The sequence below is a fragment of the Uranotaenia lowii genome, chromosome 1, assembly GCF_029784155.1.
Source record: "Uranotaenia lowii strain MFRU-FL chromosome 1, ASM2978415v1, whole genome shotgun sequence".
In the NCBI taxonomy this organism is placed as follows: Eukaryota; Metazoa; Arthropoda; class Insecta; order Diptera; family Culicidae; genus Uranotaenia; species Uranotaenia lowii.
The window spans coordinates 79,238,831-79,263,728 of record NC_073691.1 but is presented as its reverse complement, the minus strand read 5'-3'; the positions used below and the strand labels follow the sequence as shown (position 1 = coordinate 79,263,728).

At 38.1% G+C, this 24,898-nt stretch overlaps 1 protein-coding gene across 1 annotated transcript in view; it reads right to left on the bottom strand.

Moving 5' to 3' along the window:
* Positions 1–24,898, bottom strand: part of LOC129754512 (transmembrane protein fend-like) — a 467,116-nt gene that overhangs the window by 222,201 nt on the left and 220,017 nt on the right. The window contains exon 2 of the mRNA XM_055750634.1: positions 14,255–14,305. Within this exon, the coding sequence (XP_055606609.1) occupies positions 14,255–14,305 (51 nt within the window). The remainder of the gene's footprint in view (positions 1–14,254; positions 14,306–24,898) is intronic.

The window sequence follows — 24,898 nt, the reverse complement described above, 5'->3', positions numbered from 1 at the left end:
GGTAGAAATTGAAAGGTGTAAAAAAAGTGATGTGATGATTACACACTCGGGTAACGGACTTATTTTGGACCACCTTACAAATCTCTCTTATAAAGCAACTAATAAAAAAAATATTTTAACAAATATTGTTAAACACCGGTTTCTCAATATATTTCACTTAAGGGGGGGGTAGGGGTATTCAAATTTTTTGCATTATACAAAGCATTGTTAAAAGAACATTTAGTAATTTTTTCGAAGAAAAATATTGAAAAATGACCCGGTGACGGAGCACTTTCGAGGATGCCTTTTAGAAAACAAGATTTGCGTTGGACACTGTATCTCAGCACAGAATCATCTGAGGTCAAAAAGTCAGAGCAAAATATTTTTTCTGGACCCCAACGTTTTTATTTAACTTTTTAATTTTTTTATGAAATTTTTGTGGCTGTTTGAAGTTAAAACTACGATTTTTCACGAAAAAATTCGCCATTTTTCGCCTGTAAAATCTCCCCAAAGTAAAAAAAAACAAAAAACAAAAACGTTGGGGTCTGGTATTTTATATGGAGAAAATATGTTCCAAATTTGAAAAGAATCGGATAAGTAGTTTTCAAATGACGATGTTCACGGACTTTAAAAAAGTGCTTTCGAGAAAAACGCGTTTGAAGTTTCTGCTCTTGCTTTCTTGCAGTATTAGACAGGAGGAGATAAAGGCCTATAATTTCTACAGTTTTGCTCTAATTGACTTGAAAATTTGACACAACATTCTTGAAATGTTTTACAATAAGAAAATATGAAAATAAAAAAATCGATTTTTTGAAAGTGTTAGACCCTACCCCTCCCTTAAGTTTTTTAGAGTTAGTTAACAGAGCTATACAAGATGTTCCAAAATAAGTCCCCTAAACTTATTGTTGCGGAGCACTGAATATGCGTAATTAGCAAGACGTGAGTTCCGAGTGATCTCACCACGAATTGGAAATGTCAGCGCGGCGGATCTTCGAATAGCATATACTCCTGTTGACAGTTAGTAAAAAGTAGCTAACGAGTTTATGATCAGTTCTACTCAAGAGGAAGTCAGTGAATTGTAGTTTGAAGTCGTAAGAATTTATTACCATAACATTGAACCATATTATTAAGCTTTTCTATCTCAATATTAGGGCTTAGACGTGGAAGATTTGTAGTGTTAGTTAGGTGTAAATTTATAAACATCTTTCCCCAACTGGTAGGAACTCTGGATTCTGTCGTTATAGTGCTTGCAATCAACTGTTGTATTCCGATAGATACTCAACTGCTGCAGCTGAACAAGGGTTTGCTCACTAACAGTATGACAAAATATTTACAATAGCCAGAAAAACACTAAAATGTACGTATACACTGTAAATCCTCGGTCCGACCCTAAATTATTTAATAATCTCATATATTTTAGTATTGAAGCTATTGCTGTCAGAAATACAGTGATTTTTCTTTGTCCAATCCGGAACACTTATCAACCAATGGAACTAAATTTAGTATGAGAGGATTCTTGGGTACAATAAAGTTGGTATGATTATTAAAGACCCCGACCTCCTTGCAGTAAGCGGGATGGGAGGGACAGCCGGGCTCCCTTACCAGTTTTTTTTTTGTATAAATCGAGAAAATATCAAGCAAAAGGGACCATATTTTAAAGGGCGAACACGAAATTATTGCGACACCGAAAATGTCATTCCAATTTTTTTTATAATGTTTAGAATCAAACCAAAATTTCAGGGTTGTTTTATACATAAGAAGGTAGTTTTATATATAGGTAGTTTTATATATATAGCTCCCAATTTTCTATTGTTTACTCAAATTGTTTCACCCCTAGATTTATGTACCTTCTGGCGACTTTGCTCTTGCTTGGATGACAGAAAAGAATAAAAATTTAGTTTGAAATAATCAAAAATAACGATCTGCTGGACTGAAAACTATGAACCCACTTTTGATTTATGGCGAAGTTCTCTTGTAGGTGTTTAGAGAACTTAAATTGTAATAACGGTTTCATTTTGGTTTAGAGTTGAAAGTTGGAACTCAAACCGGGAAGATCTTAGATGTCGATTGTGAAGAGGAGGTTCAACTCATGCGATATTTCCGAGCACTTACTACCAAATTCACCACAATCTCTCTTTCAAAAATAGACTAGTCTCCAATCAGAACAAACAGACTTTTCTGAATTTGTTTTCAGAAAATTTTTGTCAAGCAATAGCGTAAAAAAAGATCACAATTTGATCTATTTCGATGATTCCCAGCATACCTGTTCTGCCGTCGTTGTTAAGATACATCGTACTCCAGGGTTCGATTGAAAGAAAATGTAAATTGGTTCTGCAGCTCTCCGAGGTGTTATTCAAGGAAATCGTAAAAAAAGCAGTTCTCTTTCCTTGCGACGTGGCGCGGCTTTTTCCAGAACCAGGCTGCTAAAGCTATGAAAAATGTGTTGCGTAGTTGGTATATTTGCTTATGTTTTTATGGCTTCTACAGCGTCTGGCTGGATCTGAAATCCCAAGACCACCGGTGGAAAATAACGTCGGAAGACTGCAACGATAACAACAGTAACACCAACAAGTCGCAACCGTTTAGATCACATCCTTTTTTTTTACTACTTTGTGCCTGGGCGATACTGAATCTGTTGCACCTTGCGCATAGTTGGAAGATTTGCGGTAGAAAATGGTCAAAGAATAGTTTTTTGACCATTTTCTACCGGTATATTGAAGGTATATTGATACATGGAAATAGTTCCAATTGCAAAAGATATTTTGACAAATTATATTTAAGATGACAATTCAGAATCGAAAATCAAAAAACTTTTCCTAAATTTCACTTTCAAAGGCATCCGAGGCCTGGTGTTAATATCGGGCCCGAGAAAAATAATCTGGAGTGGAGTTTTTATTGCTTTCCGATCTGTCACTAGTTAAACGATAGAACACGAGTTATTTTCTCGTGTTTCCATTGAAGTGCCGTTTTTTTCTGCCACGGATCGGGAAAACAACAACACGTTCAGTTCACCGGTCCAATCTCGATGGTTTTTTCACAGACTGTTTTTCCCTCCATATTCTCGATAATGGGAAATCCAAACAACGTGTGTTTGGGTATGTGAGCAAGTGAGAGGCTGCGGTAGGCAACAGATCTTGTCAATGGCAATAATGGCAGGCAGCACACTTCTTCTAGTGGAACTTCAAAGATAGAAAAAAATCGAGAGAAGGAAAAAACGCTACGTTGTTGTTAATATTCCTCTCGGTCGTCGTCAGCGGCGTTTTACGACCTCATTTATGAACCGATTTTTTTTCTCTTCCGAAATCGATGCCATTGAACAGCACACGCCGAAGTCTCAGTAAAATGATCATCGGTTGATTCTAGCGCAGAACAGAGGTCGTTATCAGAAACATTTCACCTCATTCATCCCTTCTTTTCACCAGCTCTCTCACTCAGCGCGTTCTGCTCTAAATAGCAGACATTACAATAGCGTTGAGTGAGTTGAGCCATCAGCACGGGTGCTCTTTCCACCTACAAATTCTGTTATGGTGGATTATTTTGTAGTCTGTCGACTATTCTGTAGTCTGTTTTCTGTAGACAATTTTCTCGGAAATGTGTTCTTATGATAGGATAAGTCATAAATGAAGATGATGTTTGTTTTGATGTGATAACAGGGTATCGGGAATAAAAAAAATAGTATAAGAAGGAATCCGAAAAAGTGTAGTGATTAGGGATCAACCCCATGAGGGCTGAAATTTTTCAAGCCTTCTACAGAGAGAGCTGAACTTAAGAATTAAACATTCTTTTCTGAAACATCACATTTAATTTCTTTCCCCAATCTGGAATTTAAGAAAACCCACAAAAAGTTGTCGCTTGGATACTATTTTGGCTATAGCAGGGCTCGAACTCACGGGCATCTACTCAGGAAGTAACTGACTAGCCAACTGAGCTATACCACAAGCCCCAAAAAACTGTTTATTGTTTATAAAAGACGTAAGTGTCTTAATGGTTTACTTAAATCTAGGTCTACCTAAACGTACATTATGAGTTTTCTGATGAGTTGTTTCTTAACTGGTCATGTTGTGGCCATGAAAAGCCATTGGTGGACTGTGGGCGCTTAGCAAAAGACCACTGGTGGGACTCACTCCCCCTGCGGCAGCGAGCCTCTTCTAGACAACCCCTGGTGGTTGTCTCACCAGTAGAGGCAAGTCCTCGGACTGTACCTAGAGGCCAACGAATTGAGCACTTTGAAGACCTCAGAGCCCCTCGACTCAGTCGCGCAGTTTCCAGCCAGCGTCATCAGCCGTCCCAGCCCTGAGTTCGATCGTGGTAATGAGGCTCTCCAGCCTGCATTCCCAAGCAAGTATTTATTTTCTTCGAGAACATTATCTCTGTATGATAATATTTTACACCATCACATACGCTTCGAGAGCTACCAGCATTTATTTCCCGCAAGTGCCTCGGCATTTTCTTATTGGGATTCGACACCAGGATGCATCGACTTGAGCTTTATGGAGACCCCGGAGCCCTTCGACTCAGTCGCGCTGTTTCCTGCCTGCGTCTTCAGTCGTCCTGGCCCTGAGTTCGTTGAAGGTGACGGGGTTCTCCAGGCAAGCACCAGCTTCTGTTAAGAACATGCCCTTCGCGTGTCCTGTTTCTACTCTACCACAGATGCACTCCGTCAAATCTTCCGGTCCTCGTTAATCCTATGACTTCTTCTGGGCCTCCAGCACCGGGACGCAACGAACTATGAATTACGGAGACCTCTGAGTCCTTCGACTCAGTCGCGCTGATTCCAGCCAGCGTCAACAGTCGTCCCGGCCCTGAGTTCGTCTGAGGTGAAGGGGTTCTCCAGCCTGCGTTATCTGGCTAGTATTATATCACCGACAGTCCTTCTCCACCTGATGGAATTTGCCTTTCCAGTGTTTGTCGTTACTGTTCGGCTTCTGAATCAGCCGAGTTCTATTTGCTCTTCTGAAGATTGTAGGGGATAGATGAAATAAATAAGAAATAAAAGGATGTGGCAATAAAATAAGAATGTTTAAATTGGTCACAATATAATCAGTTATTGAGTTTTGCGATTCATCGTGTAAATTGAGAGTAAGTGAGAAAGATTCCAAAGCACGCAAACAGGGGCAAACACTTCAGTTGTTCTACGACTATTGGTATATAGGGGAGAACTGTACAAGACGCACCAGCGAGGTAAAATGGCCCATGCCATTCTTTCTCAAAAATACACTAACCTTTGGCTCCGAATAGTGTTTTTCTTTATTTTTATTGAAGCAAACGAGCTTTTTCATCATTTTTTAGATTAAAAGTTCACAAAAACGACTTTAATTCTTAGAAACAGAAGGATTAATGGATTCTGCCGTAAACTTGTTATTTTTTATGTTTAACATATAAGGATTTATGGTAAACCAGTCTGCGCTATCTGATCTAACTGCAGCTTTTCGTTATAACACTCGTATGCATTTTCGAATGACTATTAATATTTTATTATATTTCACTAACTTTCCGCAAATTTTGACTAAAATTTATCATATTAAAATTGGGGCAGAATGCCCGCAAAACCACGTGTTTTAGGCTCAAATTTTGAATGCTGTTATCTTTTGAGAAAAACCAAATGTCAAAACAAAATGTCTTTCTTTTCATTTGCTGACTCCCAAATTACGATAAGAATGCATAATTATATCATAATTTCGTCCTTGCTTGAGTTAAAAAGGTGCACCAATATTTGACTCGAATAAATTATCTGCCGCCATGTTTGCCGCGATATCAGTCAAGAAATTGAATTTCGTTGCCTACCTGAAGGCGTTTTACCTATAAAGATATAAAAAAGTGAATTTTGAAAAACAAAATTTTCATTAAAAATGATTTTTTGCCATGGTATGGTTAGTTTGCAAAAATACGATGATCATGTAATGATAAATTCGATGTTTCAATAACTATATTCCGTATAATCATTGTTCCATTTCTCACCACCCATTCGGTATGGTGCGTTCTGTCCACTAGTTTTGGCGTTCTACTCCGCGGCTTGTTTTCTGGCTATTTAGGGCTGTCCCAACGGTAGATGCAAAACACGGTTTTCGACCACGCTAAAACATTTCAGCTGGCACCGGTGGCGTAAATCGCTGTTTTAGCACAGTTATCGATTTCAAAATTCCCAACAGTTATACGCCTTTGTTCCAAATTCATGCAAATTTGGAACAGGATTTCAAAATATACGACAGACCGATTTAGTTCACGGTGAGAAAATTTTAGCCAACAAAGATTTCTTTCACACATGTTTGGGTAACATTGGGTGTGATAATAGTTTCTTTTTGAGATATTATTTGAATGTTATTTTTTCGCTTCAACCAGCCTATACGTAACATAAATTGAGAATAGATGTTAATAAAAACCATATCAAGTATAAATAATAGATGTCACATTATTCTCCATTTAATATAATTAAATAAAAAGCTTTTCATTTGGGTTCGACGAATTAGTGAATCCAGTCAGCGTTCTAAAACTTGAAAAAAAAAGAAACGAAAAGAAAATTTTAATGCTTTTTCGATGAGGTAAATCAAATATTTAATTGTTTATGTTTATTGTTTGTTCTATAATTTTTGTTTTATTTGATATATTGAGAGATTTTTAGTTTCGTATAGATTGCTCAGAGTTTTCGCCAATGGCAGCATATTTTTCTGTATCTATACATAAATTTACAAAGTGAAACAAGTTTTTGTCAAACAAAAATGTCGACAAATCAAAAGAAAATTTTCTTTGACTTTGGGATAAACATTTCTCGTTTCTTTTATCAATGTCAGCAATAGCTTGAAAAAAAAATTGCTTTTTCATTTCATTTTAACAAAACCTTATTCCATTGATTCAAAGCAATTTGATCGAATTAATTGAAGAATTGTTTCAATTGACCTTTTTTTCCTCGTTGTGTAGTCATTTTTGCTTTTAAATTAATGAAATCCTGGTAGAATAGTTAAAATCATTGTACTGTCAAAAAGAATATTCGTAGAATTAATTTTAAGACAATCAACCGTGAAACTCAAAACTTATGCAATTTTTCCAATAAAATGGGTTTTTTCTTCTCAATTATTGAGTGTCTGCAATGAAAGTGTTCCCGATTTTAATTTGCTCCTACACCGGTGGGGAGTGGGTGTATTAGCCGATTTTAAAATTTCAAATTTTGCTGAAACTGGTATACTTAAAACCAATATTTACACCTGAACCGTTGCAGGTGCTCTTAAGATTTTCACTAAAATATAACCAAAATCGTGTTTTTAACATATTATTTCTTTTTGATAAGATGTAAATGTGATTCAGGTCGAGGACATTCAATTTGGTTCATAGATGATGGGTATCACTGTAAACAGCGATTTTGCTTAACTGGTGCGTCTTGTACAGTTTTCCCCTACGGATGTTTGTAATCCATGTGGAAAAATCCCTTCGCCAGGTAATTTAGTGATGTTGTTAGAAAAGAAAATAACCTTCGGTGTTGCTTTCGGATGAATTAATAGTGAAGTAAATTAGAAAACTGTGGGTTTTTATACACGCAAACTGTCACAAACTTACCGAGTAAGTTATTTCTACGCAACCGAGAGATTTTTGGGATTTTCTTTTGTTTGCATAGTTTTCGTTCCTTATTTTGTATGCAACTCAAAAGTTTTTCCCATTAAACTTTCAAGTGCGTACTTTTGCAGTTGCCATTTTGTTTGATTCAAGCGCGTTGCTGATCTCGCGATTTTCACCGATGCGAAATAATTACATTCAGAGCGCATTCCGGACAGTTATATCGACGTTGGAATGTGGATTTCCCTAAGAGCAATATCCAGCAAGTCAGCTCTGGTCGACTTTGGTTATTCCCGGCATTCATCGGCTCCCCGGAAGCGGATTTCCTTTAACATGCGGATCGAATGTGCAATACTTTTCCACCATATCGAGTAAGTAGAAAGGTGTTTTTATGATTGAGGGGCCTACTTAAGTTAAATCTTGCCCGCAGGATAATTCAGGATGTGCTAAACATTTGGAGGAGAAACCGGAATATGATGTACGTCAGATTCCTCACCGGATAATTGATTGGTGTCGGGAGAACATGGCTGGAAATAGTTTATCAAAAAAAGACCCCGCAACCGGATCAGGTAAATAATTAAAGTTTAAACTAATTCGATTGTAATTTCTTGTTGATTTGCCAGGTACTGGTGATTTCCTGAACAAGTTTCGAAGTTATTTGGAAAGAGTAAGAGTGTCTTAATTACAAAACAAGCTGGAGCACCGGCACGATGTAACCAAACATCAAATGCCAACAGATTTCAGCGGAATCTGTGCCAAACAGTCCCCCATGGGCTAGTGCTCGGCGGTGCTTGCAACCTTCGGCTGGAACCAAGTGTACTGAAGCTGTTACCACCGTTGCTTTCAAGAAGTTCGAAAGGATAATCTGGTCCGAAAGCAATAAATTATTATAATGAACTGGCAAATTCAATCAGCTGTTTAGGCAACTATGCCCTTTACATTTGGGCAAATTTGGGCCAATTCCAGCGTCCGGGAGCTGTTGAATCAGCAGCTGCGCCAGGATAAACAAATCCCTCAGAACTCTAAGGCCGGTGAAACGTTCAAAGATTAACCGGAGCGGGTTGTAGTCGTGGCAGATTTGAAACAGCTGTCTCGTGTCAGCGCCAACAGTTGACAGAGATTTGGCGTCTGAGGATTTTCTTCTGAGTGGGCGTTAGCGACCCTACCAAATATAAGAACAAATTTCGTTATATTCGTTATATTGGTAAGTATGTTGCAGATTGGTTGGTTGAAAAGTACTAATTGACACGTTTTCATTATTTTTAAGGTTACATCGACGTTTCACAAGATACTTTGGAAAAGTTGGAATTGGAACATAGGAAGAAACACGAGAACTATTCGCTACGATGGATAGGAAAAAATAAAAAAAAATTAGATTGGCACAGTAAACTGGCCTCGTTGTTAAGGTGGCCAAACGAGAACTTTCTTGGGAAGGTATTTACATCCGATAAGCGAAGAACCCCGCACGGGAGATGATCGTCCACATGCCCGAGTTCAGAGTTCCGAAAGTCATTAAAAGTTTGACTACAAAGAATTATTACAACATAATTAATGTCAGGAATTCCGGATAAACGCTTCGACTTGAGGTAATAAATCAATTTAGACCTACTAACTATTATTGATTTATTAACTCATATTTTCAGGCAAGAGCATCGAAATCATATCCTTCAGGCGGTGATGGAGCTGTGGCTAAAAAGCTGTTCACGTTGCGCTGCATGCAAACGGATTTTGGGGCCCCGTGATTTTATTCGAGACCGTTTATGGATGATTATGAGGGTGAGTTAATTTTATTTATCCTGTTCACGTTCATGGGCTCAAGACTCACAAACCACATTCCGACTTAGGTTCATAATAAAAAAATTCCTTTTAACAAATAATTAAGTTTTTTTTTATATCCGTTTTCAGTAGCCGAAACCGCCACCCGCGATGATCAGCAGCAAAATCTTAAGCTATCGTAAGATTCCTGATCGGATACAAATTGCCAGTCATGGAGAGTACGACGAAAATAGCAGCCCTCGTTCCGGTCATGATAGTCGATTACTTCCCCGCATGTGATAGTACTCTGCGGTGCTCGCAACATCCGAATGAAGCTAAGCCTGCTGGAGCTGCTGCCACCAGGGCCGTTGCCCTCAAAAAAGACGAGTGCATGATCTGGTCGGGAAGCAATACATTTACAATAAACCCATAAATAAAGAAATAAAAGTTAAATTCCTTCTTTTTTCATTTTTGATTCTATTGAGATTGCTAATTTTAACGATTCTATACGATTCGACGCACTGGCGAGAAAACATGGAAAAACTTTCTGTTGAGTAAAATGCACTAAACTCAACGTTGAGTTAAACACGCTAAACTTGAAGTTGAGTTTAATGCATTAAACTTAACATTAAGTCCCTGCACTTTTTGTCCGGGTTGCATACAAAAAAGTTGCGGCCGAGTTTTTTATTTTTACCGTGTAAGGCAGAGCTCTGACGCAGGGGCAGAGCTCTGGTAAAAAGTAAAGATTTTGTTTAAATGACTGGCTGGAGCTCTGACGCAAGAGCAAAGCTTGAATGCCAGGGCAGAGCTCTAGAAATACTAAACAATTGACTCTGACGCATGGGCAGAGTTTTGAGATGCGAACTTTTGATAAACAAGCTATTGAATGGAAAACAAAAAGAAAATTTTAAAAAGTTGAGGCTCTGACGCAAGGTCAGAGTTCCGAAACGCAATATTGAATTGGAAGAGATTGATGAAGGGAAGGTTCTGACGCAAGGGCAGAGCTCCAACAAAATTGAAGAACTACGGAGCACGGGGAAAACTCTGAAAGAAGAGTAGCTTTAGATTAGTGAAAGGAAGCTAAAACGTTCTTAGATTGAAATTGAAGAAGATGTAGTGCAATTTTGGAAGATTCTAACATCTGATATATTACAAAAAAAAATAAAAAAAGGTGAATGATTGGAACAGAGTATTCATAAAAATAACTAGGTAAATAATGTAGTCGTGATAAATTTCAAAAAGAGTTTTTTGAAATAAAACAAAGGTTGCAAAATTTATAAATGATTGATATGGAATAGTAAAGAACTAATGGAAAGCTACAAATTTGTAAAAAAAAATTTAAAAAGAAAAGGAAAAAAAAAACAATATGTTTAAACCCGATTTTCATAATTGTGAACTCTCATGTCAATGTACCAAGTATCAACAAGAAATATCCGAGAAAGTAGATTCAAATAAACTGCGTGATAGAAAAATAAAATAGAGAATTTAAAAAAGGAATATGAAAAAGGTTAATTACTTGAGTTGGGGTAAGTTTTAAATAAAATGGAGAGTTTAAAAAACCGACTAAAAACTGGTAAATGAATGAGATGGAGTAGCCATGAAGTTTTAATGGGCAACAACTTAGTAAAATAAATTTTAGAAAATGAAAACAAAAAATCAAACCTGATTTCAATATAGAGAACTGTAAGAATGGAGTTAAAAGGACATAAACAAGAGATTTTTAAATAAAAAAGTGAATATTTAAACGTACCTAGTAGTATTAACTTTTAAGCTTTTGAAAGTTAAAGGTGTAAATAAAAAATGGAGATAATTTTTAAAGTAAAAGGTGAAAGAAAATTAGTTGATTTGAGAATGAATTTGCCAAAGCGATAAATAATTTAGATGGAGTACAGCTTCAGAAAGTTATGGAAATTAGAAACTTGAAAAAAAAAACAGAAAATGGAATAAAGATTAAAACGGATTATCAAAATAAAAAAAAACATCTGAAGTATAAATAGGAAGGATATCAAAAAAAGCGAAGTGACTAAAAAGGCGACCTTTGGAAAGTTAAAAACTTCGTAAGTGAAGATCAATTTGATAAAAGAAAAATTAAAAATTAAATTACCTTGTTTTGGCAAATTTGAAAAATAGTGGGAGATGGAGCAGCTATGAAGTTTTGTTAGGCTAGAACTTAAAAAAAATTAATTTCTAAATTTAAAAAAAAACGTCGTAGTATGTTGAAATTTTGTGCAAAACGTGTGATTTGAATGTCTCAACAAATATTCAGAACATTTTATTCATATAAATCCTCATATAACTATAGTTAAGTTTAAAAAACTGACTTTTAAATAACTTTAATACTAAAACCTTTATAACACTGCTCTAAAAAAGATAGAGTTTTGGTGTGTTCAACAAAGTTTCTTATTTTTACGTATTCTACAACTTTGTTGTATAAAGTAAAGCTCTATCTATTAAAATAAGAAAGTAAGAATTTTCAATTTTTTTTTGTGGACTTTGACTAACTTTTGATGCTTTCAAGTTATGAAGCATGTTTGAAGAAGCAAATGTTCTGAAGACACTTAAGAGATAAGATAAAAGACAGAGGCGTTACGAAAAAAGTTCCACTTTTAGCCCTTTTGGACCACTGTGCGGTTAAACGCAATGGCCTACCTGCTATGTTTCAAAGTACTATGGGCTGGTGCGAGGTATATTGATATATAAAATTGACGATTCTAGTATCTATCTATTTATTTCACTTTTTCACAGTGACTAGTTTGTGTTAGTTTTTCTAGTTATTAGAAACATCAAACATTGTGTTTGATAATCTTTGCAACAAGTCCTTTCATTTGATTTTCGTCCGAGAATTTCGAAATTTTACTATTTCATACTTTCTAGTGCTGGTAACTTTAACTAGTTACTAGAAATTTCTAACATTCATTTTAACAATCCTCGCGACAAGCACTTTTATTTGGCGTTTTTCCCAAAAATTTAGAAATTTTACTATTTAATAGTTACCAGTGCTGGTAACTTTTACCAATTACTAGAACTATCTAACATTCATTTTAATAATCCTCGCAACAAATCCTTTCATTTGGCGATTTTCTCTAAAATTTCGAAATTTTACTATTTCATAGTTACCAGTGCTGGTAATTTTTACCAGTTACTAGAACTCTCCAACGATAATTTTAACAATCCTCGCGATAAGCACTTTTATTTGGCGTTTTTCTTGAACATTTCGAAATTTTACTTCGACTAATCTACAAAATGTATATGGTCGGTTTTCAAAATTCGGTCATAAATTTTAGCCCATACATCCATTGCCATCTTAGCGTACACTGTTATATAGACAGCAATAGGTCTGACAAAATTTCATAAGCAAGCAAACATGTTTATGTGTAAGTGGTTGAAATATTGTTTGGGTCATTAATGGTTGCTGCACTAGAACGGAATAGATTAAGAAAATTTCAGATAGAAATCGTTTTTTTCTTCGGAATGCACTGCCGTTCTAAGCAAGAATGTCCCATGTGACTTTTGGGTCATTTTCACTTTTTTGCTGGAAACGGTCTCTTTTAGTGTTAACTTTTGAATAAAAACACTAACAAGTATACTTTGTTCTGAACTTATACGAAATTTTCATCAAGGTGGTTGTCTCTATGTTGATAGTTCTACGCAAGAATGTCACACTAGAGTAAATTCTATGAAAAATGCAAATTTTATCAAAAAATTGTCTTAAGATGAGTTCAAACTGTTGAATTTAATGTTATTCTCTGAAAAGAACACTAAAATAGAGGGCAGAGGAGGAGCGAGAAGCCTTGAGTGTTTTATTCAGAGCAATTTTCACTAAACACTTTTCGGTAGGTACGGGCTTGTGATATAGCTCAGTTGGCAAGTCTGTTGTCTCCTGAGCCGATGTCCGCGAGTTCGAGCCCAAGAGTAAACATCGAACACAGTTGTACCGGATTGTTTTTCAATAACGATCCGTCAACTGCAACGTTGATAAAGTCGCGAATGCCACAAAGATGGTAAAACGACTATAATCGAAACAAACAACTTTTCGGTAGGCACTACTTACAAGATCCATACTCAACTATACATTTTCATAAACAAAGAGGAACGTATTTCTCAAATTACGGTTTAGCATGAGTTTTTGGGAAAAAATAAACTACACAAGCTTTTAAAATGATAGAAAAATTGTAGCCGTGTGACAGTTTTTCGTAGAACTAGCATCGGCATGCGTTCTGATTCTACGCAAAAGTGTCACACGGAGCATTTTTGGCTCTAATTTGCTGTTTTTCTTGTAGGAAATGTAATTTTTTGGCTGAAAACATTGTAAAATGATTAACTTGAACTGTTCACTACGAAAAAACTGTTGGTGATTTTTTAGTTTGAGAGAAAAATTGGAAATATAGCTGATATTTCAATCGCGTTTTTCTCGTTTGCACGTTTTTCCACATGGGACAATCTTGCTTAGAACGGCAGGCTGCAGCGAATGAAAATCGATAACCATGGAAAGTTTACACTCCTTGTAAAACAATGCCATTCACTGATCTGCCTTGGTTGCTACGCTCCGTAAACGATAAATAGACAGAAGGAAAGAAAATCGCCCACATTCCTCGAACTGTGAAACGAACCAAAACTTTCCAATTGTGTGAATGGGTTTGCGGAAAAGTGTTAAAATAAATAATACCAATGCCAGGAAACTTAAAACGAGATCCATTGTGGTTACAGGTTCCTGCATTCCTTCGAAGACGATTGTGAATGAAACAGAGAGCGGGTCGTCGTATCGCTTCGACTTTGATCGTTCGTTTCTCTAAACCTTCACCAGCGACGACTGGTTAAGTGAATCTGAGTGACTGAATGAGATGGAATGGGGATGCAACTCCCACATTTGAAGTTTTGCAAGCACGAGGTGGGGGCATTCAGTTCGCTCAGCTAGCGTTAACCAACTTTGTACATTCGAGGAAAATTGAATCCGTTGGGGGTTTTATTCGCTTACCATTGAGCATTCCGGCAGCTGTGAACATAACAATGTTCCGTTGATTGAGTGCTGAAAATAGAGGAGAAAAAAAGGATTGTGAGAAAAACTGTTCCGCACGGGAAGCTTTCACTTGCTTTCATGTATGCAGTTTTTAAGTGAGTTAAAAAACGGGATATTTTAAAAAATATTTCTCTAAAACGATCGCTTTATACAATCTCAAATCGGAAACGTTAAATGAATTTGTGCGGACGAGTTTCACCAACTTACTAATTACTGATCGTACTTAGCCAGAACTTATGTCTGAGTCCCAAAGAATAACAAAAGTATGGTATTCTTCTTTACCTCGTTCATGCTTTTAATTTCTTTAATATCAAAATACTAAAATGATCAAACCCACAAACATGGTTTGGCCTACCATGGAGCAGAGAACCAGAGATAGAATAAACTACAAGATTTTGTATTATTTTTTCTTCGCCAAACTGTTTTGGGTTTCGATGTGCAATCATTTCTGATCATCGAGCAAGGAAAAACCTTACTCGCCCTTGAAAATAAAAAAGATGAACGGAAAACATTAGTAGAACATAAAACCTTTCCGTACTTGTTTTGAGCATTAAATGTTTTTTCCCAACAATTGCATTCTTGTAATATAAAGTTCTTAAATCAACAGGCTTTCAATTGTTAACGTTATTGTATTCTATTCAAAAACAAATTACTCAAAATCATAATGATCTAATGTAAGGCTTCTCTCGTGCGTGTGATTGTGTGATTGAATAAATGTTTTTTTATTTGACTGTAAGGTATGATTTGTCAAAACTGAGTTCTAGAAAAAAAATCAAGATGTAAGTCTCAACTGTTTTAGAAGAGAAAATTATTATCATTACCATCTTAGCGCAGTCATAGAAAGTTAGAAACATGCAACAATTACAACCGAAAAACAAGCATGGAGAAATCATAAACAACACAATTTCCCAGCGAATACCAACGAGCACATCTAATGTTAGCGGTTTCCGCTTGAAGATGTAAGTTTTTTTTTATTCATTTGGTGTTTATTTTGTGACAAAGAACTTAACTTTCAAAAATAATCTCAAAAGGCCTCAAAAGGTGTTTAAAAATAGGTGTTAGAAAACATGTCAGGAAATTGGCTCGCCTCCGGCGGATTTAAACTCTACAGCACTCAGGCCTAAGACATTTTATCATACTAAATTGATGATGATCACAAATTTAAACTAATTTATTATTGTAAATTTTGAATTTCAATTCCAAAAACGTTTTGTTTTGAAACTTGCCAATCTTGCCAATCAAAAACCTTATCACGTCATAAGAATGAGTTTTCTCTTAGAAGTAGAAAAACAAATTCAGGATTTGAAACCAATTATTTGAACTTTGAAAATCCTCCATCAAATAATAACTTTAAACATCATCAAGCTGAAAGTCACGACAGTCAACAGAATTAGCAAAAAAAAATCTAAGACCTAGTATCCAATACTAGCTTTATTACTTATCATATTGATTATAAAAAATACTGTTTTATGTCGTAAAAAACTGACATAAAGGGTGATACGGTCAAAATTTGGTCAATATCAACTTGACGTATTTTTTTCAGTTTTGCATTTAAAAAACCTGAACACCCCTCATTTTGAAGGTGTGTGTGTAGAATGTTGCTCCTATTTTGATTTTGGAATTCACTCTTCAGTTGTCAAAATGCCGTTCAAGGAAGAAGAGCAGCGCATCGCACGCAAAGCTGGCAAAACCGCTAAAAGTTGCCAAATCAACCGTTACAAATGTAATTAAAGTGTTTGGGGAACGATTGTCGAAAGCCAGGAAGTCTGGATCGGGGGGAAATCGAAAACCGGAAACCGCGTAGACGACAAAGAGAGTTGCCGGTAGTTTCAAGCGAAATCCTAACCTCTCTCTCCGAGATGCCGCAAATAATCTGGGTGTATCGTCTACAACCGTGTATCGAGCCAAAAAACGAGCCGGACTATCGACTTACAAGAAGGTAGTGACTCCAAATCGCGATGATAAACAAAATACGACGGCCAAAGCGCGATCCCGAAGGCTGTACACGACGATGCTGACGAAGTTTGACTGCGTGGTAATGGACGACGAAACCTACGTCAAAGCCGAATACAAGCAGGAAGGGGAAAGGAAGCAGATAATTTCAAGCAAATGAAACTGTCAAAGTTCGCGAAGAAATATCTGGTTTGGCAAGCCATCTGTGCCTGTGGCTTGAAAAGCAGCATTTTCATAGCTTCCGGGACTGTCAACAAAGAAATTTACGTGAAAGAGTGTTTGAATAAACGTCTGCTGCCTTTCCTGAAGAAACACCGTTGTTCCGTACTGTTTTGGCCGGATTTGGCATCTTGCCATTACGGTAAAAAGGGTGTTCCATTTCCCCGAAAACCATTGCCCAGAATGAAAAATCACCAGAATTTCAATCACCAGAAATCCACTTCCCCAGAATTTTTTTCCCAGAATGCACCATTTACCTAAATTTTTTTTCCCAGAATGAACCATTTCCCAGAAAATTTTTTTACCAGAATGAATCATTTCCCAGAAAAATTTTCGCCAGAATTGCCATTTCCCAGAAAATTAAATATATCTATCCAACCTGAAATTCAAAAAATACAAATAGATTTTTTCCGCAAAAATTGGATTCCCATAATGCTATTCTTTTGTGGCAAAGCCGCAACCAACGAGGATGAAGGGGCCGAGGTGGCACAAAGCCGCCGAAGCTCCCAAATCCGAGGTGGCCGCCGACCCGCCGTCGGAAGCGGTGGCCCTAATACATTGGTCTAGGTCTGCTGGGGCTTCCTAGGTCTGCGTGAAAGCTAGGGGTGATCCCTTAGCCCCGTCCGCCACGCGACAGCGTGAAGGACAAAACGTCTTTCAAGTTCGAACGCGCCGCGTGAGGAGTCGGATACCAAAACGGTTTTTTAAAGAACCATGGTTAGCATTGAACCAATTAAAGTACCCAAGCCATATACAAAGCACAAATTTAAATTTAGTTGGAAAATTTCAAACCTGTAGTTTCATTTAAAAAAACATTATGAAAATATAAATTTCGAATCATATGAAATTTACAAGAATTCATTAGAAAAAAAAATAAAAATACAAGAGGAAAAATCTGGGATTTATGCCATTCTGGGAAATGTTCCATTCTGATGAAAAAAAAAATCTGGGAAATGGTCCATTGTGGGAAAAAAATTTCTAGTAAATGGTGCATTCCGGGGAATTTTTTTCTGGGAAATGGTTCATTCTGGGGTGTGATTTCGGGTATTTGTCATTCTGGGAAAAATTCATTCTGGGCAATGGTTTTCGGGTAAATGGGATACAATCGGTGAATAGGCCATGGAGTGGTACGCCGCCAACAACGTGCAGGTGGTTCCCAAGGACAAGAACCATCCCCAAGCAACCAGAATTCCCTTAGAAAGATTCCATAGAAGCTTAATCAGCTCTCGTTTCTGTCTGAAGAGAATGCTAATCAGCCAAAAATTTAACTTATTAAAGCTACTTTCAAGTTCGTATCATTGGCTGTAGAGAACGCTATACAGCCTTTAAAGGAATATCAAGAAACTCTCAGACAGTTCTACACGAACACCACCTTGGCAGGAGGCCTCAGCCCTAATCGACTTTTAAGAAGGGCGCACGATAAACGCGATTTCTCGGTACTAATATCGACAAATTTGCCCTGTGGAAAAGCGAACAGCTGTGTTCGTGTTTTGATTTGATTTGGGTGTTCAAGGGTGCCAAGTTCATTGATATTTGGATAATGATTTTATTTTTTAATTGCATTGTTGTTGAAAAATCTTTTCATGAGTACCGAGAATTTGCAACTTCCCGTAGATTTCTATTCGAATGTGAAATTCAACGCATCATTTATCTGAACGAAATAACAACTGTCTGTATCGCACACTTCAATGATGTAGCGATTAATGTGGATATGTTTCAAATAATCAGAGCATGTAGGCGATTATTTTTAAAGTCAACATAGGCGGGGCTTTCATTAATTTACTTGTTTGTAATTGTGAATGATTTTGCATTTGTTTAGAAGTTGGAAACAACTCTTGTTTAATCTACCAAGCAGTAGGTACATGAAAATTATTTCAGATGTTTTGAATCAACCTTGGAAATACATTTGCGAAAGATGGCTTATCTTCATCCATTTAGGGACGACCCGTAATGAATTCAAACATTTAGCTGTTGTTAGTTAAACACTTTAAACAATCCAGAAATATTATAGTTCATCTCCTAAGAAGTACTCCTCGCAAAAAGGCTGCCGTCTTCGTGAGAAACTGATGACTGCACATTTACTGCGATTTAAAGGCAGGCAGTTGATGTCGCACCACTGTGCGAAAAGATTAAACTGGTTTTGCAGAAAATCAATGTCGTTCTGACCGTTTATGGCGTAGAACAGTTTAAGATCATCAGCATAACAAAGTTTCGGGCCGTCAAGGAGTGTGAGCACATCGTTGAAATAGATTAAGAAGATAATCGGTCCTAAGTGACTGCCTTGGGGCACACCAGAGGAGGCAGAGAACTGGCTGGAGAGAGTGTCTCCAGTGCGAACTGTCAATTTACGTCCAGTTAAGTAACTGCGGAACCAGCCAAGTAAAAGTCCGCAGAATCCTAAGCGCCCAAGCTTACCAATGGTGATATCGTGATTCACCTTATCAAACGCTGCTGACAAATCAGTATAAATGGCGTCAGTTTGAGACTTAGCAGCAAAACTTTCGTGTACATAGGAGGTGAATGTCAACAGGTTAGTTGTCGAAGAGCGTTTGGGCAGAAAACCGTGCTGATCGATTGAAAAATTTTGCTTACAGTCCGAGAAAATCTGATCCATGACGGCTAATTCGAATAGTTTGGAAATTTCACATAAAGCAGAAATTCCTCTATAATAGTAGTTGATATCTCTCCGGTCCCCCTTTTTATGTACTGGAAACATGTAGGCTTCCTTCCACAGTGAAGGGTAGGTGGCTCTGTCAAGAGAAGCTTGGAAGATGAGTCTTACAGGTGTCAGTAAAACAGGAATAAATCGTTTTAAAAAGATAGATGGTAGATTGGCATGTGGCGATCGATAACGTAATTTAAGATATGCGAAAAGGTTTCGGCCGCAGCATTGGGATTCAATAGATTGAGTTCAGATTCCCAGTCGATGGTGACCAGGATATGGGAGATAGCATCGAAATCCGCTTTCTTGAAGTCGAGATAGAAAGGTGCTGATTTTTCGACAGAAGCACGCAATCCAGTGACCTCGAGCGAAACCATTAGAGCTGGATGATGCTGAACTGCCTTAACAAACGGAGCAGGAGCCGATTCAATGGTCGGAACGCGAGACCCATCGCTAGCAAAGCAGAGATCCAACATACGGCCGTTTTCTTTAGTTACTCTGTTAATTTGACGCAAGGTTGCCGTACTCAGGGAGTCTAGTATGATGTTTGAAGGCGCCGAGAATGTAGAGCGCACAGGATCCGGGTACAAAAAGCTACCATGGTTGGAGCACCACTTCAAACCGGGCATATTGAAGTCACCAATGACGAGAATATCGTCTTCGGGGGCGCAGAGAGAACTCACTTTGAATATGCAGCGAGAAAGAGACTCCGCCAGGGTGACATCTCGTGTGCGATCAGGGGGCAGGTACAGCACACATACGTAGAGTTTTCGGTTGCCAAGATCGATGCGGGTCCACACAAGTTCCAAGTCGTGCCAGGAGTCATCGTCAATAAGCAGTGCATGGAAGTTGGATTTAACAGCAATTTAAACTCCACCTCCAGTGTTCTTCTTGCAATTACGGGGACTGCGGTCACAACGAAAAACAACGTAATCTGGTCCAAATATCTGACTCGAGATAGTACGGTCGTTCAGCCATGTTTCTGTGAAAGCGACAACTTCGTAGCAGGAACAAGAGCTGGCGAGCAGATAATCTGCTATACAGGAGTTTAAACCACCGACATTCTGGTAGTACATGGTGAGTGAATCATAAGATTCCATCGCAGACCTAGAGCCTCGAACGCTGGAAGGGGAGGAACCATCAGGCGGAGGAAAACGGTTAGGAGGGCTATACTTGCCTGAGCTCACAGGCTGGAGAACCCCTATGCCACAGACGAACTCAGGGCCAGGACGACTGATGACGTTGACGGGAAACAGCGCGACTGAGTCGAAGGGAATAGGGGTCTCCGTTGGACCTGATACGTTGCGTCCCGGTGATGAAAGCCCTATGTTTGTTGAGTTAGCAAGCGTAGCGTGTTGATAGGCGTCAATGGTTGAAGCAGAGCTAACCACGGACCGTTGTAGGGATCTGACAATTGGTAGAAATTCATCACGCGAGAGATTGGTTCTTGAATTCGAAAGATACTTGCCTGTAGAGGCGATCTGGGGAGCCTCGTCACCACAGACGAACTCAGGGCCGGGACGAATGAAGACGCTGGCTGGAAACGACACGACTGAGTCGAAGGGCTCAGAGGTCCCCAAAAGGCCAAGCTCGGTGCGTCCCGGTCCCGGTGAAAACCGGTCGGAGAACCTCGTCACCGCAGTTGAACTCAGGGTCGGGACGACTGAAGACGTTGGCAGGAATCAGCGCGACTGAGTCGAAGGGCTTAGAGGTCTCCAAAATGCTAAAACCGTTGCGCCCCGATGAAGAAGCAATTGACGACGAAAATGATTGGCTAGTAGATCCGATAAAATTGTAGCAAACACATGAGGCTGAGGTCTCGAGGGACTCGTTGTCGAGAAACGATGGACTTTCGATGTCAGCAATCATTGGTGTGGTACAACCAGTGGTGTAGAACTCCCGGAAGTTAAAGATGGAGTGAGCGAGGTCACTGGAGGAAGCGGGACAACAGGTGTCGACGGGTTTTTTGATCCAAGATCCTCAAACTCTCTAAACAGAATACCAGCAGCCAAGTTCTAGGGGAAAGAGCGGCGTCTTTGAGTTTGGGATCCACTCCAACCTTGTATGAAATGGACCTGAGCGAGTTCACGTCGACATCCTTCCGTACCAATAGGTGAACCTCGGCAGAAAAAGCATAGCAGACACCATGATTGCCTTCAAAGAGATGTCGCATAAAAAGTGCATTGAAGTTCCGTTTTTAATGCTATAGCCCTTGAGAAGGCGATAGAAGTTTCCGAGTAACTTTTACGTAATATGAGTTCCTTGGAAGTCCCGTAAAACCTTAGTGGAACCAAATGAGAACTTCGGAATCCCGTGTTCAAGTTAGTATGCTAATTTTGGTTGTTTGGGTCCCAACACGCCAGAGCTCCGCCCAATTGAGAAATACTGGGCTATTGTCAAGCGGAACCTAGAGAAGACTAAAAAAACTGCTAAGGACGAGCAGCAGTTCAAGGCAAAATGGCTTTATGCGGCGAAGAAGGTGGACAAGGTGGCTATACAAAATCTGATGGCAGGGGTTAAGCGTAAGGGCCGGCAATTCGGATTTGGAAAAGTGGAAGCCTAACTGAATATTTTCCTGAATTTTATACTAATTAAACTTGAAAAAGAAATTTTATTTTATTTTTTTAATAAACAATTCCACCGATTTACACGCGTTTTCCCTTGAACAGATTTTGACCGTATCACTCTTTAGTTGAGCAAATGCTTTCAAATTTTGCCATTCTAAGTTCGAGCTAAGTAAAAGCCATCGAAGCAATTGCTATTTTCATATTCATACCAACTAATGTTGCTTTGTTTTCACAATTTTCACAATAAGAGAGTTTTTCATAGGCCGTCATTTTTTTTAAACATCACTTTTTTGAAATTCCGAAGATTTCTCTCGTAAAATGCCATTATTGGTATAATGGCAAGATCGCCAATGTAAAGTTTGAGCTTCCTGAACGAGCTGGTCCCTAACGATTTCCCCACCTAAATTGCCTTGACGTTTTCCGGACTTCGAGGCGGTCTTATGAAGAGATCTACATGAAGAGATTCGAATAGTCATGTTGTGCATCATAGACAAACGAATAAGGAAGGTATGAATCTTTTTTTTAATTGAATTTATTTTCCCCTTCGAAAACGATTTTCCAAAGGCACAAGGAAAACTCAACCAAAACCAAGATGAAGGTAAGAAATAGACCTTTGTAGAACGTCGACGCATCAGATCGAGCAGCAATCTCAGGGAGCTGGCTACCGGTTACTTTTCGCGTGCCGTTAAGGTGTTGAAAAGTTCAAGTTAGAACCCAGAATAACATCGAAGGAGGAGTATTTTTGCTTCAACTTAACACCCCCATTCCAGTGTGATTTTTCTCAGTTGGGTTAATTTATTATCTTTTTGGAAATTTTTGGCGGGATTACTTGTTGATTGAAATCAACCGGACTTTATTTCTTCGAATGGGCAATGTTGAAGGGAAGTACAAGGGAGAACAGAGCAAATTTGAAATTATTGCCTAACTTTAGGAGTATTCAAGGGCTGTCTAGGGTGAACGCCGAATAAAAAGGATAAAATCTCAAAAAAATAGCAACAAATATTTAAATTATTTTCTACATTCTTAAAACTTATCTCCATAACCTCTAATAGAAAAGTGCTAAATTTACTTTAAAACGGAATCGACCTTTTCTCTCTAACCTCACTTAACATTCCAGCACAACACAATTCAAGTGAAATTTCAACTTTTCCATTAGGAATCAACGTATTCATCTCGAGCACATTCGTACAGCCACCAACAGACGACCATTCCTTCGTCTCATTCAAGGCAAAAACCGACACAGAGTAAACAACAAGTTCCCAACAAAGCCCCATAAAAGCCGGGGCCAGAATCGATTTTCCGACTCGACTTGACTAAGTTTTCCGCTTTCTCGCATCTTTCCCGAAAAACTCAACCCGTAAAGCCATCGCAATTCGTGAAAAGCGTCCACCCGTTTTCCATTTCATTTTCGACTGCTGCTGCTCGATTCCACCTTAAAGCTGCATCCCCATTCCTGCTGCCTGGGACGGGACATTCATTCATGGTGGGACTTGGGAGGAAAATCTACATATTCTGGCCAGGCATTTGCTTTCTTGAGTCTCATCTAATGGAGAGGGTGAGGAATTGAAACTTTTACGACATAATCTGACTTCCAGGAATACATACCTATTCGTACAATTGAGCTTCTACCCCCGGTGGAGAAAATCCAACCAGACATCATTAGAACCGTCTCGAGGTCGTCTTTTGTTAACGATTCCCAGATATTGATCTTGAAGGAAGGAGACCATTTTGTGCTCGAGGTTTCAACAACATTTGCAGAAAGTCAAAAATGATACTGTTGAATGAATCTCGGATTGACAATTGTTTCATCTACTTTCTCGCAAGAATCAATTAAAGCTACTCAACCTGAAAACAACTTTGAAATCTGAGCTTCAGATTCAGATTCTGATTTCATATTCAGATTTCAGATTCAGATTTCAGGTTCAGATTTCAGATTCAGATTTCAGATTCAGATTTCAGATTCAGATTTCAGATTCAGATTTCAGATTCAGATTTCAGATTCAGATTTCAGATTCAGATTTCAGATTCAGATTTCAGATTCAGATTTCAGATTCAGATTTCAGATTCAGATTTCAGATTCAGATTTCAGATTCAGATTTCAGATTCAGATTTCAGATTCAGATTTCAGATTCAGATTTCAGATTCAGATTTCAGATTCAGATTTCAGATTCAGATTTCAGATTCAGATTTCAGATTCAGATTTCAGATTCAGATTTCCGATTCAGATTTCAGATTCAGATTTCAGATTCAGATTTCAGATTCAGATTTCAGATTCAGATTTCAGATTCAGATTTCAGATTCAGATTTCAGATTTAGATTTCAGATTCAGATTTCAGATTCAGATTTCAGATTCAGATTTCAGATTCAGAATTCAGATTCAGATTTCAGATTCAGATTTCAGATTCAGATTGCAGATTCAGATTGCAGATTCAGATTTCAGATTCAGATTTCAGATTCAGATTTCAGATTCAGATTTCAGATTCAGATTTCAGATTCAGATTTCAGATTCAGATTTCAGATTCAGATTTCAGATTCAGATTTCAGATTCAGATTTCAAATACAGATTTCATATAAGAGAAATTGCATTTTTCTAGTTCGTTCTAAAAATATTCGTGCAATTGTTATTGTATATCGAGCTTGAGAGGGGAATATTCGCTTAAAAAAAAGTGCGAACCAATTCGCAATAATTGTTTCGGGAAACTTTTCGACTGATTGATTGATGACGTGCTGTTCAACAATTCACACTTTACCCTCAAGCACACTTAAACGCATCTATACATACCTACATACATGAATCGAAAATCACCTGCTGAGTGCGATCAACAGAAGCAGATTCCACACATGCAAAAACCCACACACACGCACACAATTCAACCTAGGTGCAACCATTCTCAAAGGCCGAGCACAATTCCTGTAATTATTTCATAATAGCTCAATCACCGTAATGAGCATTTATTAATTTCCCTTCTGTTCTAGCTGCCCGGAGGCAAATGTTCGTGTGGAAGCATGTGTGTATGAATGAATGCATTTATGGATGAGGGCGATAATCCGTTCAGGAAGGTTGATAAATTGATTTCCTACAGGCCAAATAGCTGCATTCGAAATTCAAGTGATGAAATGTTCAGTAGTGATTACGAGGATATATGGTAGCATTATATTATGTTTAGTTTGAATTTAACAAAAGTTTTGACTCTTCATTTT